The sequence below is a fragment of the Perissodus microlepis genome, chromosome 7, assembly GCF_051167445.1.
Source record: "Perissodus microlepis isolate ML-2025 ecotype Zambia chromosome 7, ASM5116744v1, whole genome shotgun sequence".
Classification (NCBI taxonomy): domain Eukaryota; kingdom Metazoa; phylum Chordata; class Actinopteri; order Cichliformes; family Cichlidae; genus Perissodus; species Perissodus microlepis.
The window spans coordinates 32,846,791-32,866,586 of NC_140467.1; the positions used below are offsets into that span (position 1 = coordinate 32,846,791).

Here is a 19,796-nt window from a genome sequence, read left to right on the forward strand (position 1 = left end):
TCTCCATCGTGTCCTGGGTCTGCCCCCAGGGCCTTCTCCCTAATTTGTTCATTTATTTTCTAAATTTTTGTTCTAAATTTTGGTAACCTTTTCCATTTTTTCTTTGTAAATATTTAATTTAAAAATTTCGTTCTAAATTTGCAAAAAAATGTTTTTGTTCTCCTCAGAAATTTGAGAGCTTTTTCTTGTACATTTCCAAATTTTGTTCTGTGAAATTTGACATTTTTCCCCATAAATTGATCGACTTGCCCTTGTTTGCCCCTCATTTTGTCCTTCGGAGCCGTTGATACCCCGTCTTAGTACAGAAGCTCTTCAAAAGCAGCCTTCAGGTGTGGCTTTTTTAACTCAGTGCGCGCATCAATAAATGTGACGTAATTCCACGGTGGGCGGAGTTTACGTCCAGGCACCATGGCTTCGGTTGGGACCGAGGTGAGTGTGTGAGCTTTTTCTGCGCCAAGCTTGTTTTCCTTTTGCCCTGTTTTCCGCTCCACGGAAAATATGTTTTGTCCCGACGGGTGGACCAGCCCCCTGTGAGCGGCCGAGCCGCCGGTGTCGAACTGTCGGTTCGCGTTAAATTGGCCGCTGCCAGCCTTGGAGTCTTTTGCTTTTGTGCTGGACCGGAGGGCAACTGAATGTGCAGGAAGATGCTGCGCCCCGGAAAATGAATACTCTGTGCAGGCACGTTGTTCGCTTTTCGCCGGGGTCTGATTATACATGGTCCCGGGTTGTGTCACTGTCCTGCCTGTGTCCAGCTTTAGCGGTTCAAAATAAACCACATACACACCTTAAACTTGCATTTTTAGCCAATATTCTCAAAGTTCTTGCTGCACTGTTTGTCGCCGGCTCACTGGTGGCTAATTTGTACACTGTTTTGTAGCTAGCTGTTAGCAGCGATGCTAGCTAACAACAGAATGCTCACTTTTAAATTCCTAAAAAAACCCGGATTCCAGCGATTGTCCTCTTTACACCGATCGGTCTCCATTTATTCCCCAACAGTGCGGTTAAACGCTCGACTGATAATGCTATCTCCACGGTGGTGTGCTGTAACTGATGCAGTCAAATGAAGCCAGCACTGGCAGAGCTGCAACAGCCTCCCATTGCATACATATGGCGCCAGATCCGGATTCACCTTTTCACTCATTATTTCTCTTTTTTAACCTTTCAATTATGATTTGAATTATTCGTCGAGTGAAGGCTGATCTGTGTTGGATATTGTCACGGCTCTCAGTGTTGCTGGCTGTTTTGTAGGTGCATTGATTTGATTTGCTTTTACAGGAAGGTTTTAATGGTGAAGGTGGATCATTTCAGCTGATCGGCATGTGCAAAGCTGCCACAGCTTCAGTCTCTGGTGCTTCATTTCTTTTTAGTAGATATGGCAGATATGGTATGCTTGCTTTGTTCGGCAGAGGTCGCTCCAACAGTGCTGAGAGTATCTCGAGGTGTAGCAGAGAAAGGTGTAGGGCATTGAGCTGTGGAGCCACTTCCGTTTACGCTCATAGCTGGTGTGTGAGTGAGTGACTGTTTGTTATTTGATGCATTTGCCCTCAATGGGCCACTTCACCTGTTTTAAAAAGGAGGAAAATGAGGAAATATGCGTGCCAATCTCATGGTTTTAAGCTGATGATTTCAGGCACCATGTTGGAGTACAGTCAGGAATTGGAAGGCTTTATTTTTCATGTGATAGAAATGATATGAATGAAATGTTGGACCTTTCATTTTAAAAATTTAAAGATACATTGGTTATTAACAGGCAACCTGAATGAATGTTTGAATAAATGAATGTTAAAAGGTAAATCCATGAAAAAATATATTTCTTCTACTTCACCCCCTCAGAACCAAAGTAAATCAATTTTACACCCACTTCAAGAGTCACAATCTAAACCCAGAATCGTGTTTTTATCACCAACTTTAAGCATTATCCCTGTTTGAGTTTCAAACCTGCTCCAGTTTATTGTGGGACTATAATTTACATGTTCGTGAGACCAACAGGGTCTGTGTGGTTCCCTGTGATATGAATGTTATCATCAGATGGTGAGTGTAGGGTGAGGGTTCGTGCAAATGGCTAGCTTTTTGTTTTTGTTTGTTTTTTGCAACCACATGCACTTGTCCACAAATTTACATGATGGACCATAAACTACACATGGACCATAAACTACACAAGCAGTAGACTTTAGGTGGACTTAGAGCTGGGCGATATAAGATTTTTTCATATCACGATATGTTTTTTTCATTTCAGGCGATAACGATATATATCGCAATATAAGCCAAATAACTATATTTGTAAGATTTAAATGTGCCGTTGCTCACAAGTAAAATGTGAAATAATCAGCAGCTTGTTTTGATTTAAATATTTATTTCCCATAATAAGTTCAACAGGGTAGATGTACTTAAGGAACATGAGACTTTTTCAGATAAATAAAGACAAATATTGCAAACTACACAAAAGGCAGCCGCTAAAGCGTTTAAGTTTCAAAATAGAACAAACAACAGGCTACTAAATTGTCAATTCCACTTAGAAACAAAATATTAATTCTAAAAATAAATCTTAGTTTGTTTTACAGAAGAACAGACAAAATTGACTAACTTTTGTCAATATCAAATAAACTGAGAACTAAAAGGAAATTCTCAATCTCTCCTTGTTGTATAGCTTAGCTTTTCAAACAGTTTTAACAGTTACTTTAGTCTGACAAAAGCCGAATGACGAATTAGCGCTTCCAGTCAGAGATTGAGCATGCACCGGTTTATTGTATTTCCAGACTTGCTTTCGGCACAATTTACAGTGCGCGCTACTCTGTTTTTTGTCAGACTTGAAATAGCCGAAATACCTTCACACTACAGAACTTCTATGGCTCTTCCGTTCAACAATCTCTCCGGCATTGGAACCATCATCTGTTTTCTCTTCGGTAACCTTAGGTCACGCCCTCGGTTGATTTTTCTCTAGTCGGCACACTCATTTCCTCCATTACCCGGGCGGCACAGCGGCTGGCTGCTTGCCAAACAAATACACATGTGCGGCTTGGCACTTGTGTTGTACGTAACAAGTCACGTGACGTGACGCTGCGGCTGTGATTGGTTCGGCTCTGCGCTACTTAATTTGGATTGGCTGTTCTTCTTCTTTTTTTTTTTTTTTTTTTTTTTTTTTTTTTTTTTTAAGAGGACAAGAGAGATGAGGCCTATTGCAATAGTTTAACTTTTCTATCGAGAAAAAGTTATTTCGCAATACATATCGTTATCGTTCTATCGCCCAGCTCTAGGTGGACTTTAAAGCCATACAACAAGGAGGACTACTTGGCTGTTGGGTTTCTATGTCTACATCATAGTATAAGTAAGGCATTAGTATCTATAGCATAGAGTAAATACTCACCGAAACGTCACGTCTCGTGGTTCAAGCCACGCTTTGTTTCATTTGGGCTTGTTGTGCACTGCTAAGTTTATGTAAACTAGCGTAGTTGGATTGAAGACATGAGCGTTAGATAATTATATTGATACAGCGATATTAAAAACGGTGATAGGGCTGTGGTGACACCACTGTGTGCGGCACAGCCAATTTGGGGGCCATAATGTGCTCTTAATATTATCTGAAAATTCAAAGGAGAAAACTTGAAACATTGATGGTCTGGTATTGCCTTGCCCAACAGATCACTGGTCAAAACATGTTATAACATCTAAAAGATTATTTTGTTATTTATTTATTTATTTATTTTTTAACCTACATTTTGAAACTGGTAGGGTTGGGTACCAAGCTTTGTGTTTTAGGTTTTAGGGGTACTGACTGAATTGTATTTATCTCATCAATCTTTTGGGAATGTGCATAGTTAAGAGCAGGAATGTCAGCAGGTTTTAACCCATTTAATTTGTTGAAAATGGTAAATGGCCTGCATTTGTATAGCGCTTTACTCAGTCCCTAAGGACCCCAAAGTGCTTTACACTACATTCAGTCATTCACCCATTCACACACACATTCATACACTGGCAATGGCAAGCTACATTGTAGCCACAGCTGCCCTGGGGCGCACTGACAGAGGTGAGGCTGCCGGACACTGGCGCCACCGGGCCCTCTGACCACCACCAGTAGGCAAACAAGGATATTTGGCATGCAGCCAGGAGGCAGCCTGGGATCAAACCACCGACCTTCTGATTAGTGGCTGACCTGCTCTGCCACCTGGCTGTAGCTCAGGTGGCAGAGCAGAAAACAAACAAAAGCTGAAAAACACTGTGAAAGAAAGAAGCCAAAACAGGAAAAATGTGGTTCCGCTTGTGTGTTCCTGTAAGGAGTCGAGATGATGCATTTTGGACAAGTTGCAGATGAGAAAGCAGAGCCTGGCTGCCCAGATAAAGACTATTGCAATAGTCAAGCATGCATGAAATGAAGGTAGGGGTGGGCGGTATAAACGGTATACGGTAGAAACGATATAAATTTGGCCAACTGTAGAGATTTTGACTCTACCGCGATAGCGCATGTTAATGGTGTCATCATCAAGCTGCGCCTGTTTTGGTCGAAAGCATTGCAGCGGCTGCAAACAACATCATCTGCAAATTATGCCGGGCGACAGTAATAGCAAAGAGACGAAGCACTTTTGGAATATGGGGAAAGCCAAAAACTGCGCTTCCTCCACTTCCCTACCATTGATTCATTAATGTTGAATTCTCTCGCAGCTGCTCTATTCCCATGTTGCAGTATATTAATAACCAACCTCGTATTGTGGATGGATTATCTCAGTTGTTCTCCTGACTGAAGTTTGGTCCATTTATAGCATCCTGCCATGCAGTTGCATTTGTCCCTAACCACCAGAAACCCTCACGTTAACTTTTATCGAGTGGAAAAAAGTTAGCGTCCATCCTTCAGCTTCACTGTGCTAATGTTATGCTAACATAGCTGTTTTGCTAGCGATCACGTAGCACATCATTATATACCAGCTAGCTCAACTTCAGTAACCCTACAAACGTCACTGCTGTTTAGTTTTCTGTCTTCATTTATGTTGGAAGTGATAGCAGAGCTGTACTTTTTCATTTTTTCAGAAATCTCTCAGTCAGAACATGGCATATCATGTTTAGGTGGAAACTAGCGAGCTAACTTCCTGCTAATTTCTAACTCCGTTGAATTTAATAAATTCTGTTTTCATGCCTGGATGTTAAACTTTTTTGTTACACCTGGTAAAGCAGCAACGCTGATCATTTTATTAAAGATGAAAGAATTTAGACAGTTTTTAACTCTCAGTGATGCCGCAGTGTTCGTTTGACTTTGGGACCTGAAGCAGACGGAGTTTTGGACCCAGATTACTCCGCGAAGCTCCTGACTACGGCAGCTGTAATGCTCCGACAAACCATCAAGTGGTGCGGCTTCATAGCTTACCAAAGTCGTTCTAAAACATTTTTGACAGATATCTGTGCGCCGTGTACCACATAAAATCGGTTCGAGGTCAGTAAGCACAACCAGAATTCATACATAAAGCACACTGTCGATTTTTGAGAAAATTAAAGGATTTTAAGTGTGCCTTATAGTGTGTAAAATACTTTATACAGAAGAAAAGAATATATCGCGATATATATATCGTTACCGCACATGCTTCAAATTATACTGTGATATGGCCTAAAAGCCTTATCACAGTATAATTTGCCCAGCTCTAAATGAAGGCATGAATTACTTCCTTACAGTCAATGAAAGATACAATGGGCTTAGACTTTAGAAAACCCCTCAACTGGAAGAATCTAGCTCCAACAACAGCATTTATTTGTTTACCAAATGTGAAGCTGTTGTCAGTTTTTTTTGCAAGGGACATTTAGAAATTATCCAAAGGGCCAAGACGACATTTAAAGGACGCATAAGGCTCAGGAGGGCTAGTTCCACTTCTGTTTTTTGTTGATTCAGGTTCAAGAAATACAACTTTGTCTGAAATTGGGGCTGTGGTATTCTTTTTGAGAGTAAGATAGATTTGTGAGTCATCTGCATAACAGATGACTCGCATTGGGATACATTTTCTTTGAAATTTTCTTTGAAAATATATCCTAATGGGAGCAGGAAAAGTGAAGAGTACTGGACCTAGGATGTAAAGCCCCCATGTGAGGGGAGCAGGTTATGATGAAAAACTAATCAACCTGGTGGTGAAACCTCTGCAGAGTTTCTTTAGTACAACTCTCCAGTAGAAAATCAATAAATGATCTGCTTCTGTGCCATTATGTGTTTTGAAACCAGACTGAAATGTTTAAGTGATGACATTTTTTTTCCCTAGGAGATCCTGAAACTGGTAGAAAGCAAATTTCTCCAGCACCAAAGAGACAAAAGACAGATTAGAGATCAGTCTAAAATGCCAGAAAGGTATAGCTGGGTACCTCTACTTAATTCCAGATTCCAGTTAAAATATGAATTGTACCCAACCCTATTTTTTTTTATTTTTGGATACTAAAGATTTTATTAAACCTAGCAGTGTTTATTTATTTATTTATTTATTTTTAAATAAGCTATTGTAAATGTGTAAGACAGAGTTGCAAGTTATGTAGCACCTATAGAAATGTCCGGCACCACTGCTATTGCCAACATTTATAGTAGTGCTAGTTCAACCCCATTTAACCTCATACCCATCCCTACAGAGCAATATGGTTATCGTTTAGGTTTTATACGATATCGGTGCCAAACCGGTACTTTTGAAACAGTGACGGTGCTTAAACGGTGCTCGAACCGGTGCTTAAAGAATGGAAAACACAAACTTTGTCCAAAAACCTCTATGTTTTTATTTTTAGCAGTCTCCTTTTTTCTGCACTTTTTCTTTGGTCATTTTAGCCTTTTTGGCCAGGGTGAAGGGAGTATCTGCCATCAAACAAGAAGACAGCTGCATGTAACTACGACGGTGTTTGCTAGTTCACCTTACATGACTTAATTTAATAACGTGGTTAGTAGGGCTGCCACGATTAGTCGACTAGTCAAGATTACGTCGACTATCAAAATCGTCGACGACTGATTTAATAGTCGATGCGTCGTTTGAAGCTTTGTAAGATCACAAAAGACGCAGGAATAAGTAGTAGGATTTAAGTGTGTGATAACAGAGTGAAACAGAAGATGGCAGCACTGCATGTACAAGGATGCCAGCTGCCGTTAAACCCCGAAGAAGAAGAAGTAGCTCCGTCCCAGAATTCATAGCGCAGCCCAGCTCAGTTTCCAACAATGGCGGCAGCTAGTTAGTTTTAATATTACTCTTATTATTCTTTCTGGGTCACAAAATAAACGTTTAACATATTTTCAGGCGAGAATGTAACTGTATAAACCTCAAATATCTGCTCAGTTTATCAAGACACCACATATTTTGAAAAGCGCTCCGACGTCTGTTACCCACTTGCTCGATAGCTAGCCCGGGGCAAAGCTCACTAGAGCCGGTGAGAACCCCGGACTCCGGACAAATCGTTTTCAAACCCACCGCCGTCCTTCGCTACTCAGGTTAAACATATATAAGTCACTTAGATAACTTAAAACTGTTATTGTTTGGCTTTTTTTTTAGTATTTTATTTATTCCTGAGTAAATCGGTTTGGCTGAGATTAAAGTTATAGTTTTTACACAGCTGAATAAACGTCAAGCAGACAACTGATTATCAGAAGTGAGATGCTCGAGAATATACTCCGGTGTCCTGTTATATTTTAGATAGCAAGGAGTTTATTAAACTTCACCGAAACAATCTCCAAATTTCATTAAAATTTAATAAACTATCATCTTGTCTTTATTTTTAGTTAGCACATACCTTAAACACTTAAAGCTGTAAGCTAATGATAGTTATATAAGAGCAGATGCATGCTGGTGCAATAAGCTGTACGTTTTACCTCCAATGGATGCATGCTCTGATTAGTCGACTAATCGCAAAAATAATCGGTGACTAGTCGACTATCAAAATAATCGTTTGTGGCAGCCCTAGTAGTTAGCCTACTCAACGTAAATTACACATGAACAACATTAAGCTACTCACGCAGAGAAGAACAGCTGCTGCTGCCATCATCCATCATCATTTCTGCTACACTGGCAGGGCTAGGGGCCAGGACTCTCCTCTTCGGGTTCTTGGGGGATGTTGCTAGCTCCCGGTCCGATAACAGGCACCACACCCGCAGTCGATGTGCTCAGTGTGAGGTCTTGCAGCAAGCTATCAAATACGATACACTTTTGGCTTTTAAAAAAACGCTATGCGTCGCCAGGTGTTTCATCAGATTCGAGGTGTTACCTCCTTTGCACAGTCACCTTAAAGCACTTGTTGCAGGCTGCTGAATTTGCATCTTTTGCTGTGAAGTACAGCCAGACTTTTGACCGCTTCGTCTTGGGCATTTTTAATCTGTAGCTCTGCTCTAAAAGAATGTATGTACCTGGGCCCGCCTACTATCCTTGGAAAGGTAAAAAGCACCGAAATAAAGCACCGAAATGTGCGCTGCTTTTCGTTCTGGTTACTACCAATTATGTCAGAACCATCAGTACCCATCCCTATTGCTCTGTGGTCATTATTATGCCAAAACATTAGTTGATGGTGGAGTTCTTCTTCGTCTTCAGCCTTTTTCATTTAGTCAGTTAAAAAAAATGGTATCACAAGAAGAATTGACCAGAACTGTTTAGGAGGAAATGTTACTCAATGGGCCCATCCCAGTAACTGAAGGTTGCATTTATGTGATGTGTAGTTACATTTTTAGTGAGGTGCATGATGGGGTACAGTGTAGGGGTTTCAAGCCTTTGCGGTTATGACACACCCCCAGCATAGATATAATGCAGAAGGATTGCCTGCTGATTCTTTGAAGTTGATTTCACTGTAAAAGTGAAAGCAAAGTGGGAAAATGTTTTATTTCCTGTGTGGCAACCCTTCTTTGTAGGAACCACTTCACCAACTAGGTGCCTATATATCCCAAAAGAAAACACCAACATGAAAGAACCATTTTAAAACTAAGGGTAGCATGGTGAACCAGTAGTTATGACTGTTGCTTCAAAGCAAGAAGGTTTTGTGTTTGAACCTCATGGTTGGCTTTTTCTTGGTGCTGCCACTTTAAAGCATGTGCATCCTGGGTTAATTCGAACATCAGGAAAGCATTGGGTGTGTGTGCTATCTTGTCTGCCTCCTTTGCAGAGCTTCAAATCCCACTGGGTGTGTAAAGATCAGGTAGGGCAACTAATTCAATTTTGTTCTAAATTAATGCTAGAGGCTAAGGCTATTAACGCTAGACATTGTCTCTAAACAATGCATGACAGACTCCACCACATTTTCCCACTTTTCAGCACTTTTTCTTTTATTTCCGGTTGTCACAAGTTACGCACGGTGGCAGCTTTTCAGTTGCCAGCTAAACACACCACTAACAACAACAGAATCCAGTTCATTCTGCTTTTAAGCCGGTGAGGTGTGATTGCTGATGCCGCTCAGGTGTGTCTGCCTCCCCCGCAGCCACACCACAGACCACGCCTTGCCACATACCCCCATCGCCTGAATGAGGCCGGGGAGTCATCCGGCCGAACCTATTCAGCAGCAGGTATGTGTTGGCTCGGCCGCATGGCAAGCGGCGTTGGCGCAGCAGTTACGGACGTGAGCCGAGGTTCGCAGGCGGCCGGCACGCAGGACCCCACCGCACGCTGGTCTCTGGTAGAAACGAGGCAGGTCCAGCTGGTGCGCAGGTCCCTCCTGCACTCTGACCTCCTCCAGTTGAGCAGGACTCTCCCTCACATCGGCCTCCGGCTCTGGATGAGCAGGACTCTCCTGCACACTGTCAACCAGCTCAGGCTGAGCAAGTCCCTCTGGTGCCCTGATCCCCAGCTCCGGCAGAGCAGGTCCCTCTGGCACACTGTCCACTGGGTTGGGCTGAGCAGGTGGTGGAAGTGGAGGTTGCTCGGCTGCCCTCCTCCAGGGAACAGGAACAGGTGCAGGCACCTGCCGGGTACTAGCTGCTCCCACCCGAGGAGTTGGTACTAGTGCGAAGGTAGGCTGTGCCTTGGCTGGCCTCACCCTGGGGACTGGCACGGCTGCCGGACACCCGGACCGAATGGCATTGGCCATACGACGGACCCCGATGGGGGAGGTGGCAGTGTCAGCCAGGACCCAATCCGAGCTGCATCCGGCACTCTGTGCGGTCCTGCAGCTGTTTCCACTGGCGACGTAACATTGCCACCTGCTCCTTCCGCTCTCCCGGCCACCATTTGGTTTAGCACCTCGCCTGGCTGGCCCAGTCATAGTTCCGCCATGCTTGATTTCTGGGTTTTGGCACCACTGTAATTGATTATTGCAGATGCCGGTCAGGTGTGTCTGCCTCCCCCGCAGCTGCGCCACAGACCATGCCCTGCCATGCAGTAATTTCCAATTACAATCGAGTACCATTTAGTGTGCGTGGAGTCGTTATAGAAACACAGGTGAAAGTCCAGTGACACAATTTGTATACGACACAACACCACAACAATGGAGGACATCAAGACGTTGGTGTACCTGCTGGTTAGTGTATGACTTTTTGTTTGGGGACTACGGTGTTCTTTCTTTGTTTACCCATTCCCCTCATTGCTAAGTTTTAATAAGAGTGGTTTTGGTTTTTTAAAAAAAGAGACGCTTTCATGACTCGAGTGACGCCACTGAATAGCCAGTCGGTAGCATGCAGACTGTTGATGTCACATTTTCGGGTTGCCTAAGATCACGTGGAACCCCAGCTGAGTAAGTAATAAAAAAAGTACCTGGTGCTATGTGCTACCACCCAGTGGAAAACCTGAGACGAGTAGGTAGTTCTGACAGCAGTCTACTTGCCTTTGCGAGATGGGCTTCACTGTCAAAAAGACCCGCTAGTCCCGGCCCAACTCATTGTCAAATGAACCTGTGTCATGTTTATTTGATTTTCAGTTGAATTACATTTAAAGCTAAGAGAATCCACTGTTTAACAAACATCATGCAGTTTTTTTTAATATAGTTAATATCTTGTGTTAAATAATTGAAATTATAAAATTGACCAAAATAATCACAACACTTATTTTTCTCGGTAGAGCAGGGCGATATGACCAAAAATATTTATCACGATATACATTTGAAAATTTGTGACAACAATATAACTGACGATATAATTGACACTAGACAAAATACTTTACAACTCCACAACTTTATTAGTGCAAAAAACCCCATCAATGTATTTTCACTTAAACAAGCAGCTGTTTTTTATGTGCATTAAAGTTATATAAAAATTTAACAGTGCAAATTCCTTGCTGACAGTTTAACCAAAAGGCATTTCCAGTGGAAACTGGCCGACATATCCTCAGCATAACCATGTATAATATCCACAAAACTTAAAAAGAGGTTATACACACACAATACGGTAATATTATGTCGAAGCGCAGTACGTATCACTCCGCGAGGCGCCTGCCTAATATAGCCGTAATGCTCCGACAATCCATCAAGCGGTGCGGGTTCGTAGCTTAGCAAAGTCGTACTAAGACATTTGACAGATTTTTGAGCGGCGTGTACGACATAAAATCGTTTCGAGGTCCGTAAACACAACCAGAATTCATACATAAGGCACACAGGATTATAAGGGGCACTGTCGATTTTCAGAAAAATCAAAGGATTGATGTTAAGTGTGCCGTATTTTCCAAACAACACGGTAATAACGACAGCCCGCTAGCACGCTCTACCAAAAATAGTGCTTTGTTGTGTATCTGACGGACGAAAGCCAGACCAGTTCCACACCACTGAAGTTGCAGCATTTTTACAAACCAATTCTGGTTCATCCGTTTCATTTAACGATCCACTTTCGCTCTTCTCATTCTGCGCTGCCGCCATGTGCGTATGTAAACATAGGCACTGCGCATGCGCGTTTTACCCATATTCTGTCGCGATATTTCATTTTCCTTTCGTTTCCCAAAATTACACCGGTATTACCGTGAACGGTATGATATAGCCCAGCCCTAGAGCTCGGCATTATATTGTACAGGTGTTTCTAATTTCCTCTTTACTCAGTGTACACTGGTTACATCTGTGTCTCATTCAGACAGGAGATGAAGTTGGAGAACAGCCTTGGACAAATGTCGAGCAGTGCTTTGGGCTCCTGTGGTTGATTTTTATATTGTCGAGCTAAAACTGCCTTTATAAGGGAATTGTGATGCTGCCAAATGGTTCTGTGTAGTAGGCACACTTATGACAAATATTCTAAAGATTTTAAAAAAGCAGACAGGCTAAAGCCCATGAAGTCTTCTATTAAGGTAAAATAACTGATGTGTGGCATTGACTTTTTAAGATGTATTGATACATTTTCAAATAAGATATATGGTTTTTATTGATTAAAACTGGATGTTGCATTGTTTACATTTTTTAGTGTCAAAGCCGTGCCTATTCTGAATATATGCACGTAACAGGTTCCACTTGCTCTTCATTTTCTTACAACATGGTCTATGCTGTTGTAGGGATTTTGTAGTAAGTTGTTGGTGCTATTTGACCCCTGCAGCTGTTCAGTATCTTGATTGTTAGATTTGTTCAGTGCACATGCTCACTGATGATTCACTGCTGTTGCAGTGTTCTGTTGTGTTATTGCATGTGCTATATGCTGAAACTAAAACACTCAGATATCAAGTTAAATTTGACAATTTCAAAAACTCTTATTTGAAAACTGTTAATAAAATTTGAAAACTATTAATCATATTCTTCAATAATGAATCATGTTACTTAACTGAGCAGCACCTCGCATCGTGGATTATGAACAATACGATCTCTACTCGAAACAGATCCAGGGATCCGGAAAACTCATAAATGTGCTCTGGATTATGAGTGGTGCATGTTGTTTCATTCGAAATTCAAGACCACTTCAGTTAAACTTAAAATTAAAATAACAAAATCATAACTCATCTAGCTATCAATTTTCTGCCGCTTATCTGAAGTCGGGTCACAGAGACCTTCCTCTTGCCAGTCACCTTCTCCAGCTTATCCAGGGAAAATTAAGGTGTTCTCAAGAGATGCCAAGAGATGTAATCTCTCCAGTGTCCTGGATCTACCCTGGGTCCGTTTCCCGGTTAGACATGCCAGAGCAGAATACCTTACCCAGGGGATGACCACCTTAGCTTGCTCCTTTCGATGTAGTGGGCTATTCTAAGCCTCTACTGAATGACTAAACGCCTTACTATATAGTAAGGGAGAGCCCATCCATCTTTTAGAGAAAGCTCATTTTCCCTGCTTGTATCTGTAATCTCATTCTTTCATCTTTAAAAGAATCAATGACAATGATGTTAACAAAAAGATCAGGCCTAGATTAATAGACTTATGGAGTTTCTCAACATCAATGCTCCACCTGGTGGCAGATGACTGCATAAAATTTAGGACACAACAGTTTACCGACATTGGGCATCAAACTACTAGTTCATCTGGTACGGCTAGTTATGCACATTCCTACTACACTGTACCATTGTGTTGCCCAAGATCCTGGGTCCAAATCAAATGGTCAGCTGTGGGCTGTCTGTGTAGAGTTTGTATGTTCTAGCTGTGCTTGGTGGGTTCTTTATGGGTAGGGCTGCCACAAACGATTATTTTGATAGTCGACTAGTCACCGATTATTTTTGCGATTAGTCGACTAATCAGATCATGTATCCATTGGACGTAAAACGTACAGCTTATTGCACCAGCAGCATCTGCTCTTATATAACTATCATTAGCTTACAACTTTTAGTGTTTAAGGTATGTGTTAACTAAAAATAAAGACAAGATGATAGTTTATTAAATTTTAATGAAGTTTGCAGATTGTTTCGGTGAAGTTTAATAAACTCCTTGCTATCTAAAATATAACAGGACACCGGAGTATATTCTCGAGCATCTCACACTTCTGATAATCAGCTGTCTGCTTAACGTTTATTCAGCTGTGTAAAAACTATAACTTTAATCTCAGCCAAACCGATTTACTCTGGAACAAATAAAATACTGAAAAAAGCCAAACAATAACATTTTAACTTATCTAAGTGACTTATATATCATGTTTAACCTGAGTAGCGAAAGACGGCGGTGGGTTTGAAAACGATTTGCCAGGAGTCCGGTGTTCTCAGCGGCTCTAGTGAGCCTTGCCCCCGGCTAGCTAACGAGCTAGTGGGTAACAGACGTCTCCGAAAACGTCGGAGCGCTTTTGAAAATATGTGGTGTCTTGATAAACTGAGTAGATATTTGAGGTTTACACAGCTACATTCTCGCCTGAAAATATGTTAAACGTTTATTTTGTGACCCAGAAAGAATAATAAGAGTAACATTAAAACTAACTAGCTGCCGCCATTGTTGGAAACTGAGCTGGGCTGCGCTATGAATTGACCCTGTGCACGAGAAAATGCTAACTTCCTGGTTTGAGACCGGATGTGGGGTTATACATTTCCGGTAGCTTTACTTTGCGGTCAATCGCTACTGCGAAGATATACTCCAAAATCATGTCCAAAACTCGAAAACGTAAAGATCGCGTTAAGTTACAAAGAGCAGAAGGTGGGAACACTCACCACTGTTGTGGCATAAAAAAATCGAATGATCAATTTTGATGTTTAAAGAGTTTAGATCGATCAGTTGTTTACATCACTCAACACAAGCAGAACTGCATTACTGCATGCAGAAGACACATCGTCCACATTCAGAAGCACATCTCTGCATAGTGACAGTTATTATGGTTTAAACAGGCAAATGTTCAGCATTCAAACTACAGGTGAAGAATAGTCAAACTAGATGTTTCCCCCAATATATCGAGATCAGCTAGTCAAGTACACACCTACACAGCATGTTAACAAACCATGAAAAAAGCCACACAAAAAATGAATGATTGCTGGTAACGGTTTCTATACATTAGTATTTACGAAGGGTATGTTGTGACTTACCTTAAAAATTACAGTGGTCCCTCGCTAATAACGCGGTTCACCTCGCTGTTTCGCAGATTTTTTAGTGCAAGTTTGCATGCTTATTTTTTTTTTACGTCACATTGTGTCCTGCGTCCTGATCGCTGCAGACGATCTCCTCCGTGACGTCTCTCCTGTACAGTACAGAATCGCTGCATCGATCGCTAGCAGTGTGACTCTGAAGTGCAGTACTGTATGTCCACGATGTCCACGAAACGTTTTGCACCATCAAAAAATAAAATTGGCTACTTGATTTCACCTATCGCTGGTTATTTTTAGAACATAACACCCGCGATAAACGAGGGACAGCTGAGAAATATAACATTTGAATCCATTTTCTCTTTTGCCCTGAGGCGCGGGGAAAAATATCGGCAAGTCGATGAACATCATTTACAGATATATTGGGTAAATGCCCAAGACATCTATAGAAATGTAAATCGCCGCTTGATTCATTCATTTGCTTAACTTGTTTTGGACCATAAACCAGGCGCGAATAGGACACCGGAAACAAAGCTCCCCACAGGAGTTTCCGCACCGGAAGTAGCATATGCTAACGTGCACATAGTCAATTCTGGGACAAAGCTACTTCTTCTTCTTCGGGGTTTAACGGCAACTGGCATCCTTGTACATGCAGTGCTGCCATCTTCTGTTTCAGTCCGTTATTACACTCTTAAATCCTACTACTTATTCCTGCGTCTTTTGGGACCTTATAAAGCTTCAAACGACGCGTCGACTATTAAATTAGTCGTCGACGATTTTGATAGTCGACGTAATCGTGACTAGTCGACTAATCGTGGCAGCCCTATTTATGGGTACCACTCCCACAGTCCAAAAAAATTCATATTAGGCTATTTGGCAATTAAATTAGCAGCAGGCTTGAATGTGAGTGTGAACAGTTGTCTGTGGGTTAGCCTTGGGACATAGACTTTGTGAACTGTCCAAGTCACTAGTCTATTCCTGTTGTCATGGTTGAGATAGGCTCCAGATCCCCCAAAACCCTGTACTGGAGGATAAGCGGTTGGATAAGAAATATATTAGAATGTACTGTGTGACAAATAACAGAACAAACTGATCAGCTGCCTCTCCATTGAGTCTCTCGTCCTACTGATACACTTCAAATCCTCTCCAGACTTTGACTGCAGCTGGTTGTCATCCTTTTGCTCTGCTGTCTCAGTGTAGGAGTTTTACACTTGCTGTTGGCTGTGGTGTGACTCAAAACATGAGACAGGAAGTGGCTATTGTCCACTATTGATTTGATCACAGGTGGCCTGGTTCTCTCGGATCAATAAAAAATAAACATTTAAACGTCTCACTAAATATACTTGAGTAGACAGCATACTTTGAACGTTCTCTAAAACACAGTCTGTGCGGGGAAACGCTGATTAGGTGCATCGTGGTCCACTTGAATGTGAAGAAGCTACATGTGCCAGATGCTTTTTGCATAGCTGACTTATAGCTGTCTGGTTAACAGTCCCTGCCTTGTAGTTATTGCCAAGCTGTCACACTTTGGCAAGGTATCTAGCTAGCATTTTCACAGTTTTATATTAGTAGTATTTTACTAGCACTGACATCGGCAAGCAAGTGAAGTTTTACCAGAGTCCCTCTTTTGCCACTTGGCAATGCCCTTAAACAATTATTTTAAAGCATCTAACTAGATAAAGGGGGAGAGAGGTATAACTTTGAATTCACAGCCATGTACAGAGTTTCATAATATTAAAGTTTTATTAAAACTCTGTTTTCCGTCTTTGGCTGGTTCATTGTTGTTGTGACAGACCTTGATATAATTCAGCTAGTTCTACACTGAAGATCCTAGGTCTGGTGTACTTGATCTCAACAGGACTTTATTTCTAGGACTGAAGCTAGCAACAGTAGTCCTTTCTTCTCTGGAGGTCATCCAGAAACAAACACAGTGAAATTGTTTATCAGCTTTTGGAGAGCAGTTAAATTCTTTATCTGGGTAGTTAGTGTAACATTTTCCATGTGATGTGATCATCTCAGAACATAAATTTATTTCTTGTTTAAAATAACACACTGATGACGTCTTTGAGATTGTCTTTATTATTTCTCAGATGACTCTGTTTTACTTAACATTAGGGATGGGTATCGTTTAGGTTTTATCCGATACCGGTGCCAAACCGGTACTTTTGAAATGGTGACGGTGCTTAAACGGTGCTCGAACCGGTGCTTAAACAAATTACACACGAACAACATTAAGCTACTCACCCAGAGAAGAACGGCTGCTGCTGCCATCATCCGTCATCATTTCTGCTACACTGGCAGGGCTAGGGGCCAGGACTCTCCTCTTCGGGTTCTTGGGGGATGTTGCTAACTCCGGGTCCGATAACAGGCACCACATCTGCAGTAGATGTGCTCAGTGTGAGGTCTCGCAGCAAGCTATCAAATACGGTGCATTTTTCGGCTTTCAAAAAAACACTATGCGTTGTCAGGAGTTTCATCAGATTCGAGGTGTTTCAGTACAGCCAGACTTTTGACCTCTTCGCCTTGGGCATTTTTAATCTGTAGCTCTGCTCTAAAAGAACATACATACCTGGGCCCACCTACTATCCTTGGAAAGGTAAAATGATTGGCTAAAATCCAAAGCGTATGACATCTCGGGGGGAAAAAAAGCACCGACATGTGCTTTTCGGTCTGGTCACTACTGTTTATGTCAGAACCGATACCGGTACCCATCCCTAGTTAACATTTGCTCAATGTAAATGATTTGGGCTTAGCAGTCTCTTTTTAGGGTTACTAGGGTTTAGTAACTATGGGGTCTTTTCAAAAACACATTTTTCTAATAATAGATAATAATAGATTTATCCTGGATAGCTTTTTAAGGGTTTCTAGGACCCAACAATTAGATCACCCCTCTAATATTTTTTTAGGGGTCCCTTTATACTCCTAGAAAAGCTTAGACACTTCGGGAAATGGACGTGGAGCATCTGAGGGTGTGTAGCTGTGTGTTATCATCAGAACTTTGGCAGCACATCCTCTGTGTTGGGTCTCTATGAATCAAGTTTGTTCCATCAATGCTCAGTCAGATTGAGATATGAAGCTTTTTTTAATTTTTATTTTTAATTTTTATTTTAGTCCACATTGATGCCTTGGGTTTTATTATTTGTAGTTTTTGGAGTGTGGAGTGTGGTGGAGTGTTTGTTTTGGCTGGCCTACACACGTGTTCATCAGGGAGAGGTGTTGGCAAGTGAGGTTGTCTGGTCCCACTAAATAACAAATTGAATTTTTGCTTCAAATGCTAATCTCTACAAGATATGACAAAAATGGGTGTCTCCCAGGCCTACTTCTGCTGTCATTGTCCATGCAAACTACAGGCAGTATCTTCAAAGAAAATCACAAGGAAGGTTTTGATGCAGCAACCTTTTTGCAATCAATTTAACTTGGTTGCAGACAGCAAACACTTGCAACCAATCGGGGAACACACATTTTTCCTGAGCCACCAGTGGTTGTAAGGGGTCACCAACTGGTCTTGAGACCTTATGCTTGTCATTCTCACCATTGCGAGTGGTGTCAAATGACAAAAGCGACGTCACATCCGCTAGTGTAAGCCGTCCTTTAGTGTTGTATCAGCTGGTTGCACATTTAAGTTAAATTATAGCAGGTGCAGTTATTTTCAAAATGGACATGTTTCAGGCATGGCTGTGTGAGCATGTCCACCTCTACAAGCATATATATGACACAACGAACATGGGAGGACAGAAATCGTGGAGAGAGATTACTGCAGCAGTGCCGAGTAATTTCACGAGTACAAATGGATGTGGCTGTGTGATGACGTCACCTGATCAGCGCACAAAGCCATTGTGGCGAGCATAAATGGATCATTAAGCCGATGTCATTTGAGAGCATGTTTTGGCTGGTGAGCGATCTTTGAAGAATAGCTGAATAGCTCCTTGTGAAAGAGTACTTTTTAAAAAATATTTTTATTTTTTATTATCATCAGGGACTCACTGAGCTTTTTAGGAGGGGCACAAATGCACTTATATAATGGAAATGGGAGTGCTTGATTTGGAGCAGGAAAAGGAGAGCTTTGTAGAGAAAATTAATACAGAGAGAGTAATAATTATGTCCTGATTATTTGGCTGTCATAATTTAGAAGCCAGAATCAGAATTAAAATGAACATTCTTGAAATATAAAGTATAATGCTTTCTGTTAGAACTGTTTGTTTTCTCCTTTTTATTCATAATAACTTGAGTATTTTCATGTTTTAGACACCCAAGTAAAATGTCAGAAAGGTATGAAGGTATGCCTCCCAACCTGCTTCCATTGTCATTGTCTTGGGCATGTTGCATAGCTCACATGTCAGGATTAGCTTGTTATTGTTTAGCTGTGAAACAGTAGAAGCTGTAGCATTTCTACATCTGCATTCCTACCTGTCCAGGAAGTCTCCCAATGAACTAACCTGTTTTTATGTTTTTTATCTTTTATTAATTGTGAGTTAATTGTTGGCAGAAATGCTAAAATAAAATGTCAGGGTTCGTTGATATACTTCCTCTTGATGTCATTTTTTTTTTATTCGATAGATGAATCAATTCATTGATCACATTAAAACAAAGTACGATAAAGACAACAAAAACAATGATGGAAAACCTTTGTACTGACATGTTATGCTAAGTTTGATTGATCTCGTAGGCTGATATCTTCAGGTCCTTTTGTGCTTTCCTTTCTAAGTGTTTCCAGGCTTCTTTAATGGCTGCTCAGCCTATAACTTAATATCTGTTTCATGAGCCTGGCAGGCCATGTTTAGTGGTGTTTGTTGGCCTCGGGCTGAGTGGAGACAAAAGACACTCCTGTTGAGAGGTTCAAAAAGTGGCCTGCTGCCTATGAAGAAAAGCAGTTTGGTTTTGGGCCTCATTTCTTGTACCTCCTCCTTCCTTCTCTCCATTGCTCCTCCTGAAATGGCAGTGCCTGCATACTGTCGAGGCTTTTTGGAGCTTAAAAATCCTTTACTGACGAGAAGA

At 41.5% G+C, this 19,796-nt stretch overlaps 1 protein-coding gene across 1 annotated transcript in view; it reads left to right on the top strand.

Annotated features, from left to right (window-relative positions):
* Positions 1-335: 335 nt before the first annotated feature.
* The window catches only part of ehmt1b (euchromatic histone-lysine N-methyltransferase 1b), a 41,474-nt gene continuing 22,013 nt past the window's right edge, over positions 336-19,796 (top strand). The window contains exon 1 of the mRNA XM_084934712.1: positions 336-429. Within this exon, the coding sequence (XP_084790838.1) occupies positions 409-429 (21 nt within the window). The 5' untranslated portion in view covers positions 336-408. The remainder of the gene's footprint in view (positions 430-19,796) is intronic.